Source organism: Cervus canadensis, chromosome 6, assembly GCF_019320065.1.
Source record: "Cervus canadensis isolate Bull #8, Minnesota chromosome 6, ASM1932006v1, whole genome shotgun sequence".
Taxonomy (NCBI): Eukaryota; Metazoa; Chordata; class Mammalia; order Artiodactyla; family Cervidae; genus Cervus; species Cervus canadensis.
Window position 1 is genome coordinate 11,216,605 of NC_057391.1, and position 17,853 is coordinate 11,234,457.

The 17,853-nt window shown below is 51.5% G+C and overlaps 1 protein-coding gene and 1 long non-coding RNA gene across 5 annotated transcripts in view; one reads left to right on the plus strand and one right to left on the minus strand.

The window, feature by feature from the left end:
* Positions 1 to 559: 559 nt before the first annotated feature.
* Positions 560 to 16,548, minus strand: LOC122443041 (cartilage intermediate layer protein). 2 transcript variants are annotated; one of them, XM_043470802.1, is made up of 9 exons: positions 16,263 to 16,548; positions 14,502 to 14,668; positions 11,778 to 11,870; positions 10,548 to 10,817; positions 8,907 to 9,089; positions 8,210 to 8,524; positions 7,309 to 7,417; positions 5,812 to 5,969; positions 560 to 3,627 (listed from the first exon to the last, which is right to left on the minus strand). In XM_043470802.1, exons 2-9 carry the CDS (start codon positions 14,560 to 14,562, stop codon positions 1,268 to 1,270), a joined length of 3,549 nt encoding a protein of 1,182 aa, XP_043326737.1. In that variant the 5' UTR covers positions 14,563 to 14,668; positions 16,263 to 16,548; the 3' UTR covers positions 560 to 1,267. The 2 variants fall into 2 exon arrangements, with proteins under 2 accessions (XP_043326737.1, XP_043326738.1); XM_043470803.1 differs by lacking the exon at positions 10,548 to 10,817 and having other exon boundaries at positions 16,263 to 16,547.
* LOC122443044 overlaps positions 15,209 to 17,853 on the plus strand; it is a 46,717-nt gene continuing 44,072 nt past the window's right edge. For all 3 annotated transcript variants that reach the window (XR_006269882.1, XR_006269881.1, XR_006269880.1), the window contains exon 1: positions 15,209 to 16,066. This is a non-coding gene — a long non-coding RNA (uncharacterized LOC122443044). The remainder of the gene's footprint in view (positions 16,067 to 17,853) is intronic.

The following is a 17,853-nucleotide window of genomic DNA, read 5'->3' on the forward strand; positions in this document are numbered from 1 at the left end:
TGATATACTATTTTAAACCAAACACCTTTTCAAAAAAAAAAAAAAAAAAACTGTCCATTTGGACCAGTCGTTTTACTCAAGGGACAGAGGCTGTTATACACAACAGAGGTCTGGTGTCTGGAAAAGCTGGGCATCTTTAGAAGAGCTTGGAATGAAAAAAATAAAAAGCCCATCCTTCTGAGTGAGGCCAGCCAAGCCAGCTGGAGAAGGCAGCACACCGTAGGGGGTTGCCAAAGGACCGTGGGCCAAACCATTGTATAAGCTCCCCAGTATTGGAAGGGATGAAAAAAAAAAAAATCAGGACATGTTTTCAGCTTTGTTCAGGGGCCCAGAACATGCTTTCTACTCCAGGAATCTCTGCTCTTCTCTGCAAATGGAAAATATGACCCATGAGAACAAACTTGACCACTAGAATATGTGCCTAGTCACCCAGCCCTGTAACTTTGGGGTTAGGCGGCGCTATGCCTCATGCCACCTTGTGACCATTTTCCAGAGACCCCTCTGTCCCTCTGAGCAGTTAGCTCACTTTAATGGTAAAGACAGGTCAGTGACCTCAAAATCAAGTACAAAATGTGCATTTATTGACATCTGTGCTGGGCCACACTGGGCTTCTAGCAAGAACAATATAAAAGGAAACAATTAATATAGTTAGCAACGGAGTGCAGTTGTGGATACCAGGTGATGTTTTTCCCAGATTTGGCAGAGGAAATATGATTACCATATATTCAACACTGTAACACTGAACATGCACTGGAGTTCCAGATTCAGCAAAGAAATGTTAGTAACATTTCAAATAACAATATAGTTTATTTCTTTATTTCACCACCTTTTATATGTATGAACTGTGATGTAGGCCTTGCTTACATCCTATGGAGCCAGGCCAAGAAATATGCTTTATATTGGTTATTTGACCTTCAACATCCGGCTATCATTAGAGGTGGGCAAAACCATGCAAAAAAGAAAATGAAAGACATTTCCAGGTAGGGCACTAAATGAAGAACGCTTGAAGCCACAGAGTTTGCCCACGGCCAATTTCTTGTGTTTCTTGTAGAGAGAGAACAGGACAGTGGGGCTTTATTCTGACATTTCAGGGGCTTCATGCCAATCAGGGTCACGAGACAAAGACAATAAGTAAGTGAAGGAATGAAGAACCAAACACGCAAGTTGCACCAGAACAGATGGGCTTAAATTAACCGAGTGACAGTTTGGGCATCAGTCCCACACGACTGTCACGTGAGATGGCAGGAGAAGGGAAGTATCACAAGCCTCAGTCGCTCAGAGGCTGCTGAGCAGCCCCGGGAAACCTCAGAGAGGCCACCCCTCCACGCTGGCTGCCCTGGCTTGCCCGCTGCCTCCTTGAGGGCACTCTTCCCCTGACACTGCTTTCAGGGGCGGGCTGGGCCGCGGTGCTCTGGAGGTACTGGAAGGCACTCTGACGGCCCACCTGCCTCTCTACGCAGTTAAAGGTGAGGGCCACTCCCACATTGGCCTTCATGACTCTGGACGAGCCATCGGATGTGCCATCAAAGCACCGGCCGAGCGCAATCTCCTTGGCCGTGCGAGGGTCCTGGTCAGTGACAGTGTAGATGCCATAGTTGTGGCCCAGTGGGTCCAAGGGCGCCAGCATGGTGTACTCGCTGGTGTTGTTGTTGACCGCCAGCGGTAGGTGGTTGACCAGGTACTCATGCAGCATAGAGTTTACACTGGCTCGTTGGCAGCTGCCCTGGGGGATGACCTTCACCAGCGTGCGGTCCACACGGTCCTGGTCGTAGAGCATCCCGCTGCACTTGAACTCCAAGCAGGCAGAGGAGACGTTGGGCTGGTCCCTGTCCCGTGTGCTCCTCACATCCCGGATTCCATACAGCTTCCCCACCGTCCGCCGGTGGGTGCCCCCCATGTTACGGGACCGCACATTTATCTCCGGCAGCCCCACAATCCTCACCTTGATGTAGCAAGCCCTGAACTCCATTGGCTTGGGCCACCAGGCCAAGTAGTCTTCAGTCCAGCTCATGGGGTCGTCATCGTTGAAAGGGACTGTGTTATAGTCGTACCGATCCCCCTCGATCTGGTAGAACCGGAAATGGGCCGCACTGGGTGGTGCGTCCTCGCATGCCTGGAGGTTCTCAAATGCATAGATGGGCCCATTGCCCTCCTCAGCTGAGTTGGGCCTTGGCTTGGCCATGCTGATCTGGAAAGCCGTCTTCTTGACCCGTGGGTCCTCATGGTCTGTCCGGCGGTACTTGAGCTTGTTGAGGTAGGGCTGAGGGACACCAATTGCATTTGGGTTGAATTTGGGAGAAGACTCCACTGCTTCCAGTTCTTCCCCAGCCAGGCTGGCCAAGACGTAGGCAGAGTAAGCATCGGGGGACTGGTCGTCACAGAAGGCAGGCAGGCAGGCCCCATTGGGACCCGTGAGGACACTGTCAAAGCGGCCCCAGGCCCTGGGGTTGGAGGAGAAGCCAGTCCTGGGCTCCAGGTTGATCACAGAGACCACGACCCCCTGGATCTGCTCACTGGGCAAGAACCTCTCACTCCGGTAGGCCCTCACCTTGATGAAGCACCTCCTGCTTTCCGGGACATCCAGGTTAAAAAGCCGCCTCTCACGGATCTCCATGTTGCCCACCAGGAAGGTCCTGTCTTCCCTTCTGTTCCGCCTTTGGCTTTCAGGTTTGAAGTCACCTTCCTCCTCCCACAGCCCTGTGTCTGGGTTGAGCGACCAGAGTTTCATCATGGACACATGCTCTGGCATCTTGACCTGGGTTGAGTCAAGATGAACCTTCACCTTGCCAACATTAAGGGACTCTGAGGTGGCTTCATCCCTGAAGTCCACAGAGAACATGCCATATGTCCGAAGAGGGAAAGTGTCTCCTTCATCATTGATGAAGTTCAGGTCACTCTGGGCAGCAGTAGCTGTGGAAATATTCCGGGGATCCAGGAAGGTCACACTGGCCTTTACTTTTCCCAGGTAGGGCTCCCCGTTCTGCCGGTAGAAGCTCTTGGATGGGATCTCCAGCTCAGCCATAGGGTCTTCACCAGCCATGTCCCCCAAGGGGATAATGTTGGTCTCCATGGCCTCCAAGGTGATGGGCTCTTTCCGCCGAAGCATCTTGATCTCATGGAACACAGCACTCCCCTTCTTATTGAACGGCAGCACTTTGGTGGTGTTGACGAACTTCTGCATCCTGTCCACAAATGTGAGCACCAGCCTCTCTGTGTCCTGAGGGACGTGGAGAGTGAACGTGCCCTTGTAGCCAGTCATGCTCACACGAGTGTTCCCCATGTACACGTGGCCGAAGCGCAGGGGTTCCCCGTTGTCGGCTGCGCTGACTCGGCCCCGCACAATTCTCCGAGTCTCCGTACATCGCTGGCAGCTGCACTCGGTGGCCACCTTGGTGGGCAGCGTGTACCCGCTGCACTGGATGTCCCTCTCCTCTGTTTTGGAGATCCCACAGCAGTGCTCCACAGCATCTCGGCACCTGATCCCATTATCCTGCTGCCCTGCACAGGTCTTGACAGGGCAACGACCCACGTCATAGTAGAAGGAGTTGGTGGCATTCTGGAAACAGTCATGGGGCAGCCGGATAAGGTAGCTCTCGGGGGTTGGGTTGCAAGGAATCTCATCAGGGGCTATGGAGGGAAATAGTTCAGACATTAAATGCAAGTCCTTTTCCTACACGAAGGGCATCTCAACCTCACCTTTCTGACCTCAGGTTTTCAAAGCACTGGCATGGTCCCAACTCTCACAGAACTCCTCTGAGGGAGAATGGATAGCCATTACTAATTCCATTTTATCCTTGGAGAAACAGAGTTCCTTGCAGAGACCACTATAGTAATGGTTGTCATTGGAGGGACCTTGAAAATTTGTGAGGGTATTCTGAATTACCACCAAAACTGGGAGTGCTACTGGCTTATCATGGGCGGGGCGGGCTTGTAGCTCTGTTTTCTGCAGTGCCTGGCACTGTGTGGCATGAAGAATTTTACTGCATTCTGCTTTCACATATTCTATAGACATTCATGTACATGGAAAGCATGTTTAAATGATCAGAACCTGGTTTTTTATACATGGTTTTACCATGCATTGAGTTTTTGAAGGATGCAACTACCATATAAATCAAGCTAAGATTGTACTTTGTTTAGCTTGGTAAAATACCAAGAACTGCTTCTTGTCTCAGAAAAATCACCTCCCTACAACTGCCCAAGGAATGTGAAACAATGCCCCACTACACGTCACATTCATGGTGACTGGATTCAAGTGCAAGTGTCTGACTTCCTGGTGGGTGTTCTTGTGTCATGAACACTTACATCTTTAAACACATATGATTTTGCATTAAAATTATTTTTTTATATTTCCATTTTACGTCATTAGGAGCATGTCCATATAGATATCTTAAAATCACATATAGTTATTATCTATAAATTTAGCTTTAGAATAGTAAACTACTTTTTAGTTTAAAATATTAAACATGTGAAGTATTAAGAATAACTGTGACAAGCAGGGAGCGCTGGTATAACGAGCTGGGAACCGCGGTTGTTGACAGGGTTCCACATCTCATCCGCCAAGGTCCAAGTGCCCTGTGTCCTGTCTGTCCTCAGCTGTGTTGCTCACTGGAGTCTGTGAAATATTCCAGATTCCTCCCAACAAACTTCCTCCTGCCTTTTGTTTGGTTTTGTTTAGGCCAATTACTAAGATATCCTCCTTCCCCCTCACTTCGCAAGTACAGGTTCCTGACTGGTCTCAGCCCTCTGGTCTCCCCTCCTCCAGCTCACTTCTAGAAGCCAGCTTTAATCAGGTCACCCTTTCTTGTAAAGCCCCCTCAGTTGCCTGCTTCTCTAACTTTGCTCACGCTGGCCCTTGATCTGGAACTCCCCCACCTCCCTACACACAGACCCTGGTCATTGTTTAACATCAGGGGTTCACAATACTGGCCACGAATTAGAATTCCTGGGGAGAGCTTTTAACCTGAGTGTTCCCAGGCCACATTCCAAAGCAATAAAATCAAGCTCCCTGGAGGTAAAACCCAGGCAACAATATTTTTAAAAAACTCACAGGTGGACCTACTGTATAACACAGGAAACTCTGCTCCGTGTTATGTGGCAGCCGGGATGGGAAGGGAGTTTGAGGGAGAATGGATAAATGTACACATATGGCTGAGTCCCTCCACTCTTCACCTGAAACTACCACAACATTGTTAATCAGTTATTTGTGCACACGTGCTAAGTCACTTCAGTCGTGTCCGACTCATTGTGACCCTGTGGACTGTAGCCCACCAGGCTCCTCTGTCCTTGAGATTCTCCAGGCAAGAATACTGGGTGGGTTGCCAAGCCCTCCTCCAGGGGTTCTTCCCGACCCAGGGATCGAAACTGCATCTCCTGCAACTGCTGCATTGCAGGCAGATTCTTTACCACTGAGCCACCAGGGAAGCCCTAATCGGCTATACCCCAATACAAAATTAAAAGTTAAAAAAAAACTCAATAGTTGATCCCAGTGGGTGACCAAAGCCAAAACCACCGTTTAAGCCTCCAGCAACAAGCCACAACAGTCCTTCCCACCTGGAAGTTCTCTGTTTCTCATCTGTAATATCCACAACTCCTTATCTCCTGTTTCAGCTGCATTTTTTCTCTCTCTACTGACTTGTCCCTTATTTCTCCACCCCTCCTGGAGTGGCAGATCTGGGAGGGTAGGACCCAGGTCTGTGCCATCTTTGTGTCCCAGAAAGCACAGCACTGCGCCCAGCCCAGGACAGCCCACGTTTTGACTGTTCGGTTATGCCCGCTGTGGCAGGGGTTCCCCAGGGGCCCTGCCAGGCTTACCTATGACAGTCAGCTGGGCGATGCGGGACTTCGCAGCCCCAGCATCGCTCTGGGCCTTGCAGAAGTACTCCCCGGCCTGGTCCCGCTGCAGATTCCTCAGCACCAGCTTGCTGTCATGCTTGTAGAGGGAGGGGTCCAACAGTGTGTTGTTATGGTACCTGCAAGGGATGGAGAGGGACAGCCTGAGGGGGCAGTGGAAGGGCTGGTATCCTTAAGGACAGTGTCAGGAGCCAGGCAGATGATGGACAGTTCCCTGCAGATGCCAACTCTGCAACTGACTTGACTCATTCAAGAGCACTGACTGGCCTGGGAGCCAGGGGACTTGCTTCGCAGTCTCAGCCCCTCTGCTGGCTGGCTATGGACCCTTGGATGAATCCTTTCACCTCTGAGCTTCAACTTCCTGTTCCATTCATATGAAATAGATGCTATGATTCCTAGCTGATCTGTAGAATTATTGCTGCTGCTGCTGTTAAGTCACTTCAGTCGTGTCCGACTCTGTGCAACCCCATAGACGGCAGCCCACCAGGCTCCCCTGTCCCTGGGATTCTCCAGGCAAAAACACTGGAGTGGGTTGCCATTTCCTTCTGCAATGCATGAAAGTGAAAAGTGAAAGTGAAGTCGCTCAGTCGTGTCCGACTCTTAGTGACCCCATGGACTGCAGCCTACCAGGCTCCTCCATCCATGGGATTTTCCAGGCAAAAGTACTGGAGTGGGGTGCCATTGCCTTCTCCGATAGAATTGTTGAGAGGGTCAAATAAGATAATGGCTGTAAAATGTTTGTGAAGGGTAAAGGACAGCCACTGGGAACTCTAACCTTGTTTGCCTTTGGGAAGTTAGGACTGGGAAACCTGGTTCTGTGTCCCAAGGATATAGAGTCAGGACCCCAAGACCACAGTGGCTCTGTAGGGACCCCAGCTTCAATAGGACAACAGGGCTTGCTGGTTGTCTGAGTGGCCTCAACCCTATTGGCCCCAACTTTAAAAAAACATTTTTTTTTTGGCTGAACCACACTGCATATTAGAATCTTAGTTCCCTGACAAGGGATCAAAACTACACCCCTTGCAGTCTTAACCACTGGACCACCAGAGAAGTCCCCAACTGGCCCCCACTTTTAAGTGTCCATTCCCTGATGATGGACCAGGGCTTTGTGTGTGGGGGTGCATGCACGCTCAGTCACATCCGACTCTTTGTGACCGCATGGACTGTGGCCTTCCAGGCTCTTCTGTCCATGGAATTTTCCAAGCAAGAATCCTGGAGTGCGTTGCCATCTCCTACTCCAGGGGATCTTCCTGACCCAGGGATCGAACCCACGTCTCTTGCATTTCCTGCACTGGCAGCAGGCTCTTCACCACTGCAGTGCCTGGGAAGCCACACCAGAGCCTTACTTGTAACTTTATTCTGCTGGTTATTGTCATGATTGACAACTCCAGACCCAGTGCAAGAAAGCTCTGGTTTTCCAAGAGGAGAATCAGGCCAGATACGTGGCAGCATACTCACCAGAAATACTTGTCTGGTTTGGGCTTCCCTGTGGCCTTACAGCATAGGGACACGCTCTGCCCGGCTCTTCGTGCCTTCGTCTCAGGGTTCATCACAATGTACGGCGTTTCTGAGACAGGGATGAGAAACGGTGTCTGGGGTTTTTCTTTGTGACAGGTTCTCCAGAGCCTTGCCCCCTCAGGTATTTTGACATGTGTTAAAATTGTACAATTTCACACATACACCCTAGCCCGCTTCTAATGGTCCTAACAGAATCCACTCCCTCCATCCACTCAGATGGGACCCGCTCCCATAGCCTTTTGGGCAGTATCTGGGTGAGGCAGTGGCGAGCCAAGGGGACTCTGTACCAGGCAAGATTCCCCAGCATTGCCCTTGAGACAGAGCTGGCTGTTGCAAATAGTGCAGTACCTTGTCTTCTGATTCCAGCAGAATTTTCTGGCCATTCTGCACTGTTTCTGAATTTCCCCAGCCTCTCTCTCTATGACCTCCAAGCCTTACACTATACTGTCATTGACTCTTTTAGATTAGTTGGCAGGAAAGAACTTATACATCTGAGGAAGCAAGCCATGCCACTATCTGGGGGAAGAATACTCCAAGCAGAGTATATAGCAAGTGCAAAGGCCCTGAGGCAGGTGTGCACCTGTGTAGTTGAGGAATAGATAGGAAGCCTTTGTAACTGTAGTAGAGTGACTCAGTGGGGGTGGTGGGGACTGTAATAGGAGAGGAGAGAAGAGGAGAGACGGTAAGTAATGGGTGGGGGGTGGGGAGCCAGATGATGTTGGAACTTGTGGATTTTTTAGTTTTACTCTGGGAAAGCTGGGAAGCCAGCTCTGAGTACTAGAATCCTTGTATTTAAAAGTCCAGCCTTCCTCCCCAGCCCGACCCCAGAGAACTTCAGTACCTGCCCTCACAAACTCCGCCCTGATGGTAGCTGCCTTCAGTCTAGTCTTAGGCACCATGAGGTGGATAGGCACAAACTTGGTCTTTGTGATCTTCAGGATGCTTTTGCCATCGGGGCACAACCCAGGGACTCGGAACCTCCCACTGCTGTCCGTCCGGGTCAGGAGCTTAGGTGTCTTGCTCAGGAGGTAGACAGCAGCCCCTGGGGCTGGGGCACCCCCAGGGAGGGAGACAGCCCCATAGAGCACGAAGTCCTGACACATGCACGCATCACACTCAGCATTCGGCTTGCCCATGGGGCAGGTAAGGTCACAGGCTGTGGAAAAAGAGGCCACATCAGGACGGCATGTATGGATTCTGGCCCTCCTTCAGCCATGTCCCACCTGCAGAGTCTCATATGCTCCTTCTCATCCTTAGGCCTTTGTTACCCTCCTTAGCAGCCTGCGTAACTAATTCCTACTCATCCTTCAAGACTTAGCTCAGGACACCTCCTCTAGGAGGACGGAACTGAGTCCCCTAAGTGATGATGATTGATCCTGCTCCCACATTATCCCCTAAATCCCCCATCAGTGCACAGAATTACTTGATGCGTGGATGAATGAATGAATGAACCTGTCTCAGTCTGATCCTCTAACCTCTTCTAGGCTATTTCAGCCCCAGCCCCATGCCCTACCTGGTACCAGGAGCAGGGGTGGTACCTGAACAGGCCTGTTCCATGCAATGCCGGCCCTCCTCGGTGGCCTCACTGCACAGCGACACCGTCTCCGCCAAGCAGGTGCGTGATCGGGTCTGGACCCCAGGGTGACCACAAGCAGCAGAACACTTGCTCCAGGGAGACCACGGACTCCAGAGGCTGCGCTCCGTGTCTCGGCGCAAGGATCCTACAAAGAAGACCAGCAGGCGGTCTGACTTCCCTCCCAAGGGGACTCCATCAGGATGCCCGACCCTGAGGCTGCTTTTTCTCAGAGATCCACGCCTCCATTTACATCCTAGATGTCTTTGATATTTATATTTCCTGCAAGGAATTTTCCAACAGATGGACACCAAGAGACTTGAGGAAGTGATGTCTCTTAATTTTCACAATGACACCACCAAATGGGCTATAGGTGCCCCTGAGAGGGACTTACTGGCCAAGCGCTGGGACTTTGATGTGCTGTCCTTGCATGTGGAGGACAGCACCATCTTTACTCTCTCCCTGTGTGAAAACAGCTCCTGCTCCTGCAGAAGGGGCCCTGGGAAGTCAAGACCAGGGGCCTCAGCAACATCAAGGCCCCTCTGCCTACACTCCTCATCCTTGATCTGAGGCCTGTGTGCAAAAAAACGGGGGCCTCGAACCTCACCCTGAGACATTGCCCAGCCTGGGTGCCCGATCCAGGTGACTGCCTTCAGGGTCAGGCCGTGTGCAATGGCGGACCCCCAGGAAGGCAGGACGCACAGTCAGTAATGGACAGGCCTGCAGCTGGCTCTGAATTACCCAGTATGGGGACAGAGGACAGAAAGAGCATGAACTCTTGAACTCTGCGAACACAGGCCTGGGTTTAAATCCCAGCATTCCACTGACCAGCTGTGTCATTCCAAGAAGTTCCCTAACCTCTGTGAACCTGGAATAACTTGTCAAAGTAGAGATTCCTCACAGTCAGTTGTGAAAGTTGAGTAATGGAGATAACTAGCAGTGTCTGGCACAGAGGAACTAAAATAGAAATGAAAACTTAGTGGGCGTTCACCTGCGTTAAGCCCTTTGCATTTATTATCTAATTTAATGCTCATAAAAACCTCCATAAAGTGAAAATATTAGTCGCTCAGTCACGTCCAACTCTTTGCGACCCCATGGACTGTAGCCCACCAGGCTTCTCTGTCCATGGAATTCTCCAGGCGAGAATACTGCCATTCCCTTCTCCAGGGGATCTTCCTGACCCAGGGATTGAACACAGGTCTCCTGAATTACAGGCAGATTCTTTACTGTCTGAGCCACTAGGGAAGCCCAAAACCCCCCATGAAGGTATATTAATACCTCTCTTCCACATGTGAGAAACCTGAGGCTCAGAGAGTTTCAGAAAATCTGCCTAAGGAACACATAGAGACAGTGGGCCCAGATTCAAAGCAGTCCAACTCCAGAGCCTGTGGTCTTCCCCATCAGTAAAATGGATTGAAAGGAAACTATCCATCAACACAGAACACTGTTGAGAACATTATGGCTCTCATGGAACTAATGGGTTATTGTGGAGTTGAAGCATGTGTATGTGTGCGATATACAGAGTTTCCACAGCCAGACGCAGGCCCTGGCCTCCCCCTGTGGGGAGGCTGGTGAGAAGCAGGGAGTGGGGACTGGCCAGGCTCACCTGGAGGGCAGAGGAAGCGCACAGTGTAATTAGAGCAGTTCTGGCCGGGTCGCTGCTCCCTGTTGAGGCACCAGAAGCCCTCGAGGGGGCTGCCGTGGACCACTTGGCCAGTGCTGCCCGCAGGTGTCCAGCTGGTGGTTCGAGCCTCTAGCCGCAGGGGCCGAGCGCACACCCGGTCCCCATAGTAGAACTGAATGGCATCCAGCCGTTCGTAGTCACCCTGCCCACCCGGGTGGTCAATGTTGAACCAGGTCGTCCACTCCCCGGGACCTGAGAGAGAGCCAGAGAGAGCCAGGTGGGAGCCAGGTGGGAGCCCCTGGTGAGCTCAACGCCGGGAGTCATCCCCGCTACCCCTCACCTGCCCCTCACTGGTCTCAGGCCCCATCACATCTCTGTGCAGCATTTCTAGACTCTCTCACCCTTCCGCACACCCCGCTGCCAAAGATTCTCAGCAGCCTGGTTATACCATGTCAGTGACTTCCTGCCTGGTGTCTACCTCCAGCTTCCCTAATCCATCCCCACTCCTCTCCAATACTGCAGTCAGGGTGAGCTTTCTCCATGCAGCCGGGGCCACATCGCTCCCAGCTTTAACACCCTTAGCCAGGTATTAAGGGGCTGATGAGCTGGTACCTCCACCCTCCTCTCTCTGCTTTCTCCCTGCCAGCCTGTGTGCGCTCTGGCCCGAGCAAGCCCTACAGCATTCCTGGGGTCTATCAGGCAGCTTCATGCTTCTGAGCTGTCCTATATACTTGGTCCCTCTGCCTGGACAGAGATGTTGGCCAAGTACCCTTTTTTTTTTTAAGTTCCCTGACCAGGGATTGAACCCAGACTTCCTGCAGGGGAAGCACTGAGTCCTAACCACTGGATGCCAGGGAAGTCCTCAAATGCCTTTTAAAAGTAGATTTCTGTGGAAGTTCCCAAATGGCTCAGTGGGTAAAAGAATCTGCCTGCAGTGCAGGAGATGTGGGTTCAATCCCTGGGTCAGGAAGATCCCCTGGAGAAGGGAATGGCAATCCACTCTGGTATTCTTGCCTGAAAAATCCCATGGACAAAGGAGCCTGGCAGGCTACAGTCCAAAGGATCGCAAAGATTGTTGGACACAACTGAGCAAAGCATTTTGTCTATGGAACCCTGACCTTGCCCGCCCCCCCAACTGCAGAGATTCTCTTAACAAGCTCAGTTAAGAGCAACCCCCTCACCCCCATGCTCCCTGCTCCAGCCACAACTCACTGTCCAGGAGGTTAGCAGGCTTGACAAAGACACCTGAGGTCCTCTTCCCAGGCTGGACTCTTCTTACTGACTGAGTGAGCATCATCTGCCTCCCTGAGGGCCAGGAGGAGAAGTGAGAAGTCAAGAAAGTTACAGGGGTCTAGCAGGGCCCTGCTACTAGCCTCTCAGGACGTAGGGAAGCAGTGTGATGTGGGGGATGGAACGTGAGTGCTGGGCGTGGGTTCAGAGTCTCACTCTGCCATTGACTGGCTATATGACCTCAAAAGCTTTATTCTTTTAAATTTGTTTCCTCATAAAATAGAGTTTTACCCTGTTTACAATAGCTAGGACATGGAAGCAACCTAGATGTCCATCAGCAGGTGAATGGATAAGGAAGTTGTGGTACATATACACAATGGAATATTACTCAGCTACAAAAAAGAACGTATTTGAGTCAGTTCTAATGAGATGGATGAAACTGGAAACTATTATACAGAGTGAAGTAAAAGTCAGAAAGAGAAACACCAATACAGTGTATGAACACATATATATATGGAATTTAGAAGACAGTAATGACCGACCATATATGCAAGACGGCAAAAGAGACACAGATGTAAAGAGCAGACTTTTGGGCTGTGTGAGAGAAGGCAAGGGTGGGATGATTTGAGAGAATAGCATTGAAACATGTATATTATCATATGTAAAATAAATGACCAGTGCAAGTTCGATGAATGAAGCAGGGCACTCAAAGCCAGTGACAACCCAGAGGGATGGGGTAGGATGGGGTGGGGAAGGAAGAGGGAGGGGGGTTCACAATGGGGGGACACATGTACATCCATGGCTGATTCATGTCAATGTATGGCAAAAAGCACCACAATATTGTACAGTAATTAGCCTCCAATTAAAATAAATTATTATTTTTTGTAAATAGAGCTGCTCCAACAATCACTGCATCACAGGGTCATGGTGCCTTTTCAAGGTGATGGTGAAGCTAAAGGGACCTGGCATGCAGTGCATGCTCAACCAGTGTGGTTCTCTTTTTGCGTTTGTTCTAGAAAATGGACCAGGGGATGCTGCAAGGCAGCCAGGGCTGCTCCTGTAGGATCTGAGCCCATCCTTCTTGGCAGATGGAACCTTACTTTCCTCATCTTGTAAAACAGAGATATTAGTTTCCACTGCACATGTGGTGGTCCAGTTGGCATGAGGATTCCATAAGGAAACACAAAGTCTCTGAAGTACCTGGCGATTGAGACTATGAGCCCCGGACACTGCCACTTCCTGACTGTGTGACCTTGGGCCAGGTACTTAACTCATCTGACCCCTCATCATAAAGTAAGGATAATAATAGTCCCCATCTCAGATGATTATAGGGATTAAATATGCGTCTTCATAAAATCCACTTAGAATAATGCCTGGCACAGAATGTTTGCTGAATAAAGTATTAGCAACTCCATTTAGCTCAAGACCTAGACAACAGATGTCCGTTTCCCTCCTCCTGGCAAAGTTTGACTTTGGGAATCCACCCTCACCCTCATAGAATCTGGCTGGAGGAGTGGACCTTTAATTTTTTTTTTTTTTTTGGCCACACCATGCAGCCTGTGGGAGCTTAGTTCCCCAGTCAGGGACTGAGTCAGTGCCTTTGCACGGGAAGTATGAAGTCGTAACCACTGGCCACCAGGGAAGTCCCAGTCCTTTAGTTTTCTGACCACAGCTGGCAAACTCTCCCTGAGGAAGGGTATGGGGACCTCTGAGCCACAGGCAGTGAGCCTCCAGGCCCAACCCACCTGAGGCTGAGTTGGAGGCTCCAAAACAGAAAGGTGAGAGGACAGCAGAGGCCTGCAAAAGCTTCAAAAGGCAATTCACTCTCATGGGAGAGTCAAATTAGTATTCTCTTTGCTGCTTAACTGGGGGTGATGGTAGCTCTTTTAATCAAATTAATCTGGTTTCCCTTCAGATTGCTGAATGTCAATCATCTTCATCACCAACAGCTGTCAGGGTAGAAAGAGCAAGGCAGGAGGTGGGCACATAGAGGGTTTGGCAAGATGCTCAGACAGCCCTTGTTCCTGCATCTGCAGTCACAAAGCCTGCAGTGCTCATAGCTCTAAGGAGAATTCTGAGCATTTTTTGCTTTACCTGAGTATGTGGCTAGAAATCAGAAAAAGAAAGGGAGGTGGGAGAGAGTATGCAGCCTGGTGCTGTGAGCTCTGATGCTCAGATGCCTCGGGGAGCCCACCGGGTAAATTCTCTCCACCTGTTCCCTGGCAAACTTGCAGTCACCAGAGAATGGGGTCCAAGGACAAGGAGACCAGAAGGGGTTCTAGTGTCTCTGTGAAATTTGGCTACAGGGTCTAAATGAATTTTCATGAAACTAAAATCAGATTTCACCCTAAATCCGGATGTGACAACTCAGGGATTCCTTTTGCTTTGGCTATCAGGAAGCTCAGAGCTAAATTTAGCACTCAGGGGGCAGTGGTGACCCTCTTTATCTTTTTTCCTCCTTCTGAATGACAGCTTATCCCTCTCCTCATTTAAAAGATTCTGTCCTGTGAGTTTTAACATTGGGACCTATCTTAAACCCTTTAGGAAAACAAGCAGGGTATAAACTATGAATAAATAGATAAACCAGCCTCGGGTCTTAGTGCCACGGCTATAGTTTAAGGCAGGTGCAGAGTTGGGTCCCAGGCCAAATGTGACTTCCCTATGGCAAGTAGCAGCTTAGAGAGACAGGAGATACTTAGCCTGTACCCAACGCTGAGGTGATCTCCAAAACTAGGAGAAAGAACATGCAGGCCTTGGTCCCCGCCATCTTTCCCCCGGTCCTGTGGGGAAAGGGGCAGGAGCTGAGTGAGGGTTCCTTCACAGAGTTGGAGTCCCTGGAATGCAATCCCTGAGAAGTTTCTCAGATCAGTGACCTGCAAAGAAACAAAGCTCGTCAGGTTCCACATCTCTGAGTTGACTCCGAGGTTTGGAGCAGAACTATTTCTTTTCTTTCTTTTAAAAACTTTTTTATTCATTTATTTTTTTGGCTGCACCTTGCCACATGTGGGGTCTTAGTAACCCAACCAGGGATTGAACCTGCACCCCCTGCATTGGAAGTATGGAATCTTCACCACTGGACTGCCAGGGAAGTCCCCAGAACTATTTCTTGACCTATCAAAGGTGAAAGGTGGACAGAATGAAGTCTTGTGAGGATGATACCTGCCCACATTGCAAATCTGGGCAGCTTGGGAAAGGCAGAGAGTCAGAATCTCATTCACATGAGGCAGACCTGGATTCAAACCCCAGGTCCAGGTGCTAGGACCCCACCTCGAGATGGGACATAAGGGACAGTCGGGGTGAGATGTTTCCTTGCCAGTGAGGGGGTGCCTGGGCTCACCCCCAGCATCCTCTGGGTGACTCACTTCCAAGACCCAGGCTTGGGGACCTGTTTTGCTGCCCTTGGTGGGACTCACGTTCCTACACAGCAGGGCTACATATGAAGGCTGGGCAGCCCCGGCCCCACCACAGCAGCCTCTCACAGGACCGGCAAGCTGGAGGGTGCAGATGATTCAGACACACCAGCTCCATGAACACATTCCCAGATGCGCACAGGCTGCAGATGGAACACATTTCTGGCCTGCCTAGGAGTCACACAGCCAGGAGCCTGCTGGAGGAGAGCAGAGGGGACCCACGGGAGAGGCCAGGGCCCCCCAGTAACTGCTGAGTGGGGGTTAGGGGCTGCAGGGACAGGAAGAGGAGCTCCCCTGTTCTCCCCTGGCCTGGTAATAGGGCCAGGACCCAGGCTCCCGCTCAATTTTCTCTCTCCCCAGACCTCTGGCCAACCCAGATTCTGACCAGTGCCTGGAAATTCAAGAGGGATTCACTTCAACCTCCAAAGTCCAGGGTGTGGTGAGAAATGGGAGAGTCCTCCTTTCTGGAAAAAAAGATTCAAAAGCACTTAGTTGTCCCAGAAGAAGAACAGACCAAGCCCACGCTGCAGACCATCCAGCTCTAAGGCCGCTAACTCCGCTACCTGTCTCTCAGCCCTGAGAACGGAGTGCAGGGTCTCCAGGGTCTCCAGCTCTTGTGGGCTCCGAGCCGAGGGCTGAGCGCTCCCCAGGGCCTGCACGGCCCTCAGTCTGGGACTGCTCTGGGACTGTCTGGAGCCAAAGTGGCTTGAGGCACCTTGTGGAAAAACCATTTCCCATCTGGCAGCCCACGGAAGTTTCCTCAGCATAAGCTCTGCTGGTGAGGCTCCCCAATCCGCAGGTCTCAGAGCGCTCAGACAGAGAAGGCTGGCTGACCGCAGGAAAAAGGGAAAGTACCCAGAGGTAAGAGACCCTGACAGGGGCCCTCTGAGGGCCCCTATCCTCACGTCGGGGAGGGAGAAGACTTGGGGCCAGCTCCAAGGAAGAAAGGCGAGTCTTGTCTGCGGGAAGTGAGGCAGCTGGCCAGGGGTGCCCAGGGGCAGCTGAGCCAGGCTGAGGGGTGCAGGGGCGGGCTAAGGAGAACAGGAGTGGGGCTCACCGTGTCTTGAGCAGGACTCCTCAGCTGGGGGCTCCACGCTTTCCTCTCTCCAGCAGGCCAGCCACCGGGCCTTATATAGCACAGCTGGAGGCTCAGCCTGTGGCAGTGCGCCACGGGAAGCAGCCGCGAAACCAGATCTGAGCCTGAGGAAGCTCAGCCTTCTCCTCCCCTCCCCACATCCCCAGCGGCTTCCAGAGGCCCGATTTCACTTCCAGACCCTCAGGGGGAGATGCCGCAGGGCCTGGGGATGGGCCAGGTGGGCAGCTGCCTGGGGGCTCCATACACCAGAGCAGAGGGATGGGTGGGGAGGCAGGGGCTCGGGCAGCAGCCCTGGGGAGGGGCCAATTCTGGGGAATTCTACGTGTGGGTGGCGCTTCATGGCTCGGGGTGGTATGCTCTTGCCTAAGCTTTGCCTGCTGATCCCCAACATTCCCTGGCCCCGGCCCACCTATGCAGAGAAAGAACTTTGCTGCCCTTAGCACATACCCCGAGTTCTCTTAGGCACACGGATCACCTGGCCTCTCAACCCGGGCTGCCTTGTCTGATTGGGCAACTCGGCCTCTGTGGCTCTGAGGGAGCACTCAGGGACCCTCTGAAGGGACAAGGGGCAGAGGGATTGTGGGGCCAGGAGGAGAACAGTTCTTTCACCCCTTCCTGCCTTCATTTGGGTGCCTGCCTATACCCAATGGATCTGAGAGGAATCCCTGCATATGGATTCTCTGAGATCATGCCAGATGCTCATATATGTGCAAGTGTGTGTGTGTGAGAGAGAGTGTGTGTGTGCGTGTGAGAGTACTTTGGGTACGGGCACCCACCAGCAATGAGCAGCCACCTTACACACAGGTGGCATAAGCAGCTGCTCGTGTTTCCAGACTTTAGCTGCCTTCCCCCGCGGCATGAGCTTGCCTCTCCTCACAGGCAGCAGTTCTATAATTGTAGCATGCATTAGAAACCCCTGGAGAGCTTGTGAAAGCACAGATGCTGGACCCCACACCCAGGCTTTCTGGTTCAGTAGATCTGAAGCGAGGCCTGAGACTTTGCATTTTTTTTTTCCTTTGGAGACTTTGCATTTCTGACAAGCTCCCAGGTGATTTTGATGGGCTGGTTTATGGACCACCCAAGGAGAGAGTCCTGGGTGAAGGCACAAGATGGGGAGGGGGTGAACCAGGGAGACCGCAGGAGTTGCCAAGGTTTGCCTTACATCCCAGGCTCAACGGGCCTAGGCTGGGCTTTCTGCCTTATGTGGGGCCTGGAGATGGAGGCCTGGCTCATGTGGCCCTCCACACCAGTGTCAGCTCCCTCTTTCCACACACTATCAACGAGCACCTGTTTGGAGCAGGCTCTAGACTCAGTACTGGGAGGACATAGGGAGAAGACATCATGATTTCAGAGGAAAAAGCCCTGTATGGAAATGATCCCACAGTGCTGCAGGGCACACTCATTCAGCTGTGTGTGCATGCTTGTGTGTGTTTGTGCCTTTCTCTATAGGTACGTGCCTGTGTGTTTGCCATAAGTATGTATATATTTATGGGCTTCCCTGGTGGCTCAGATGGTACAGAATCTGCCTGCAGTAGAGGAGACCTGGGTTTCG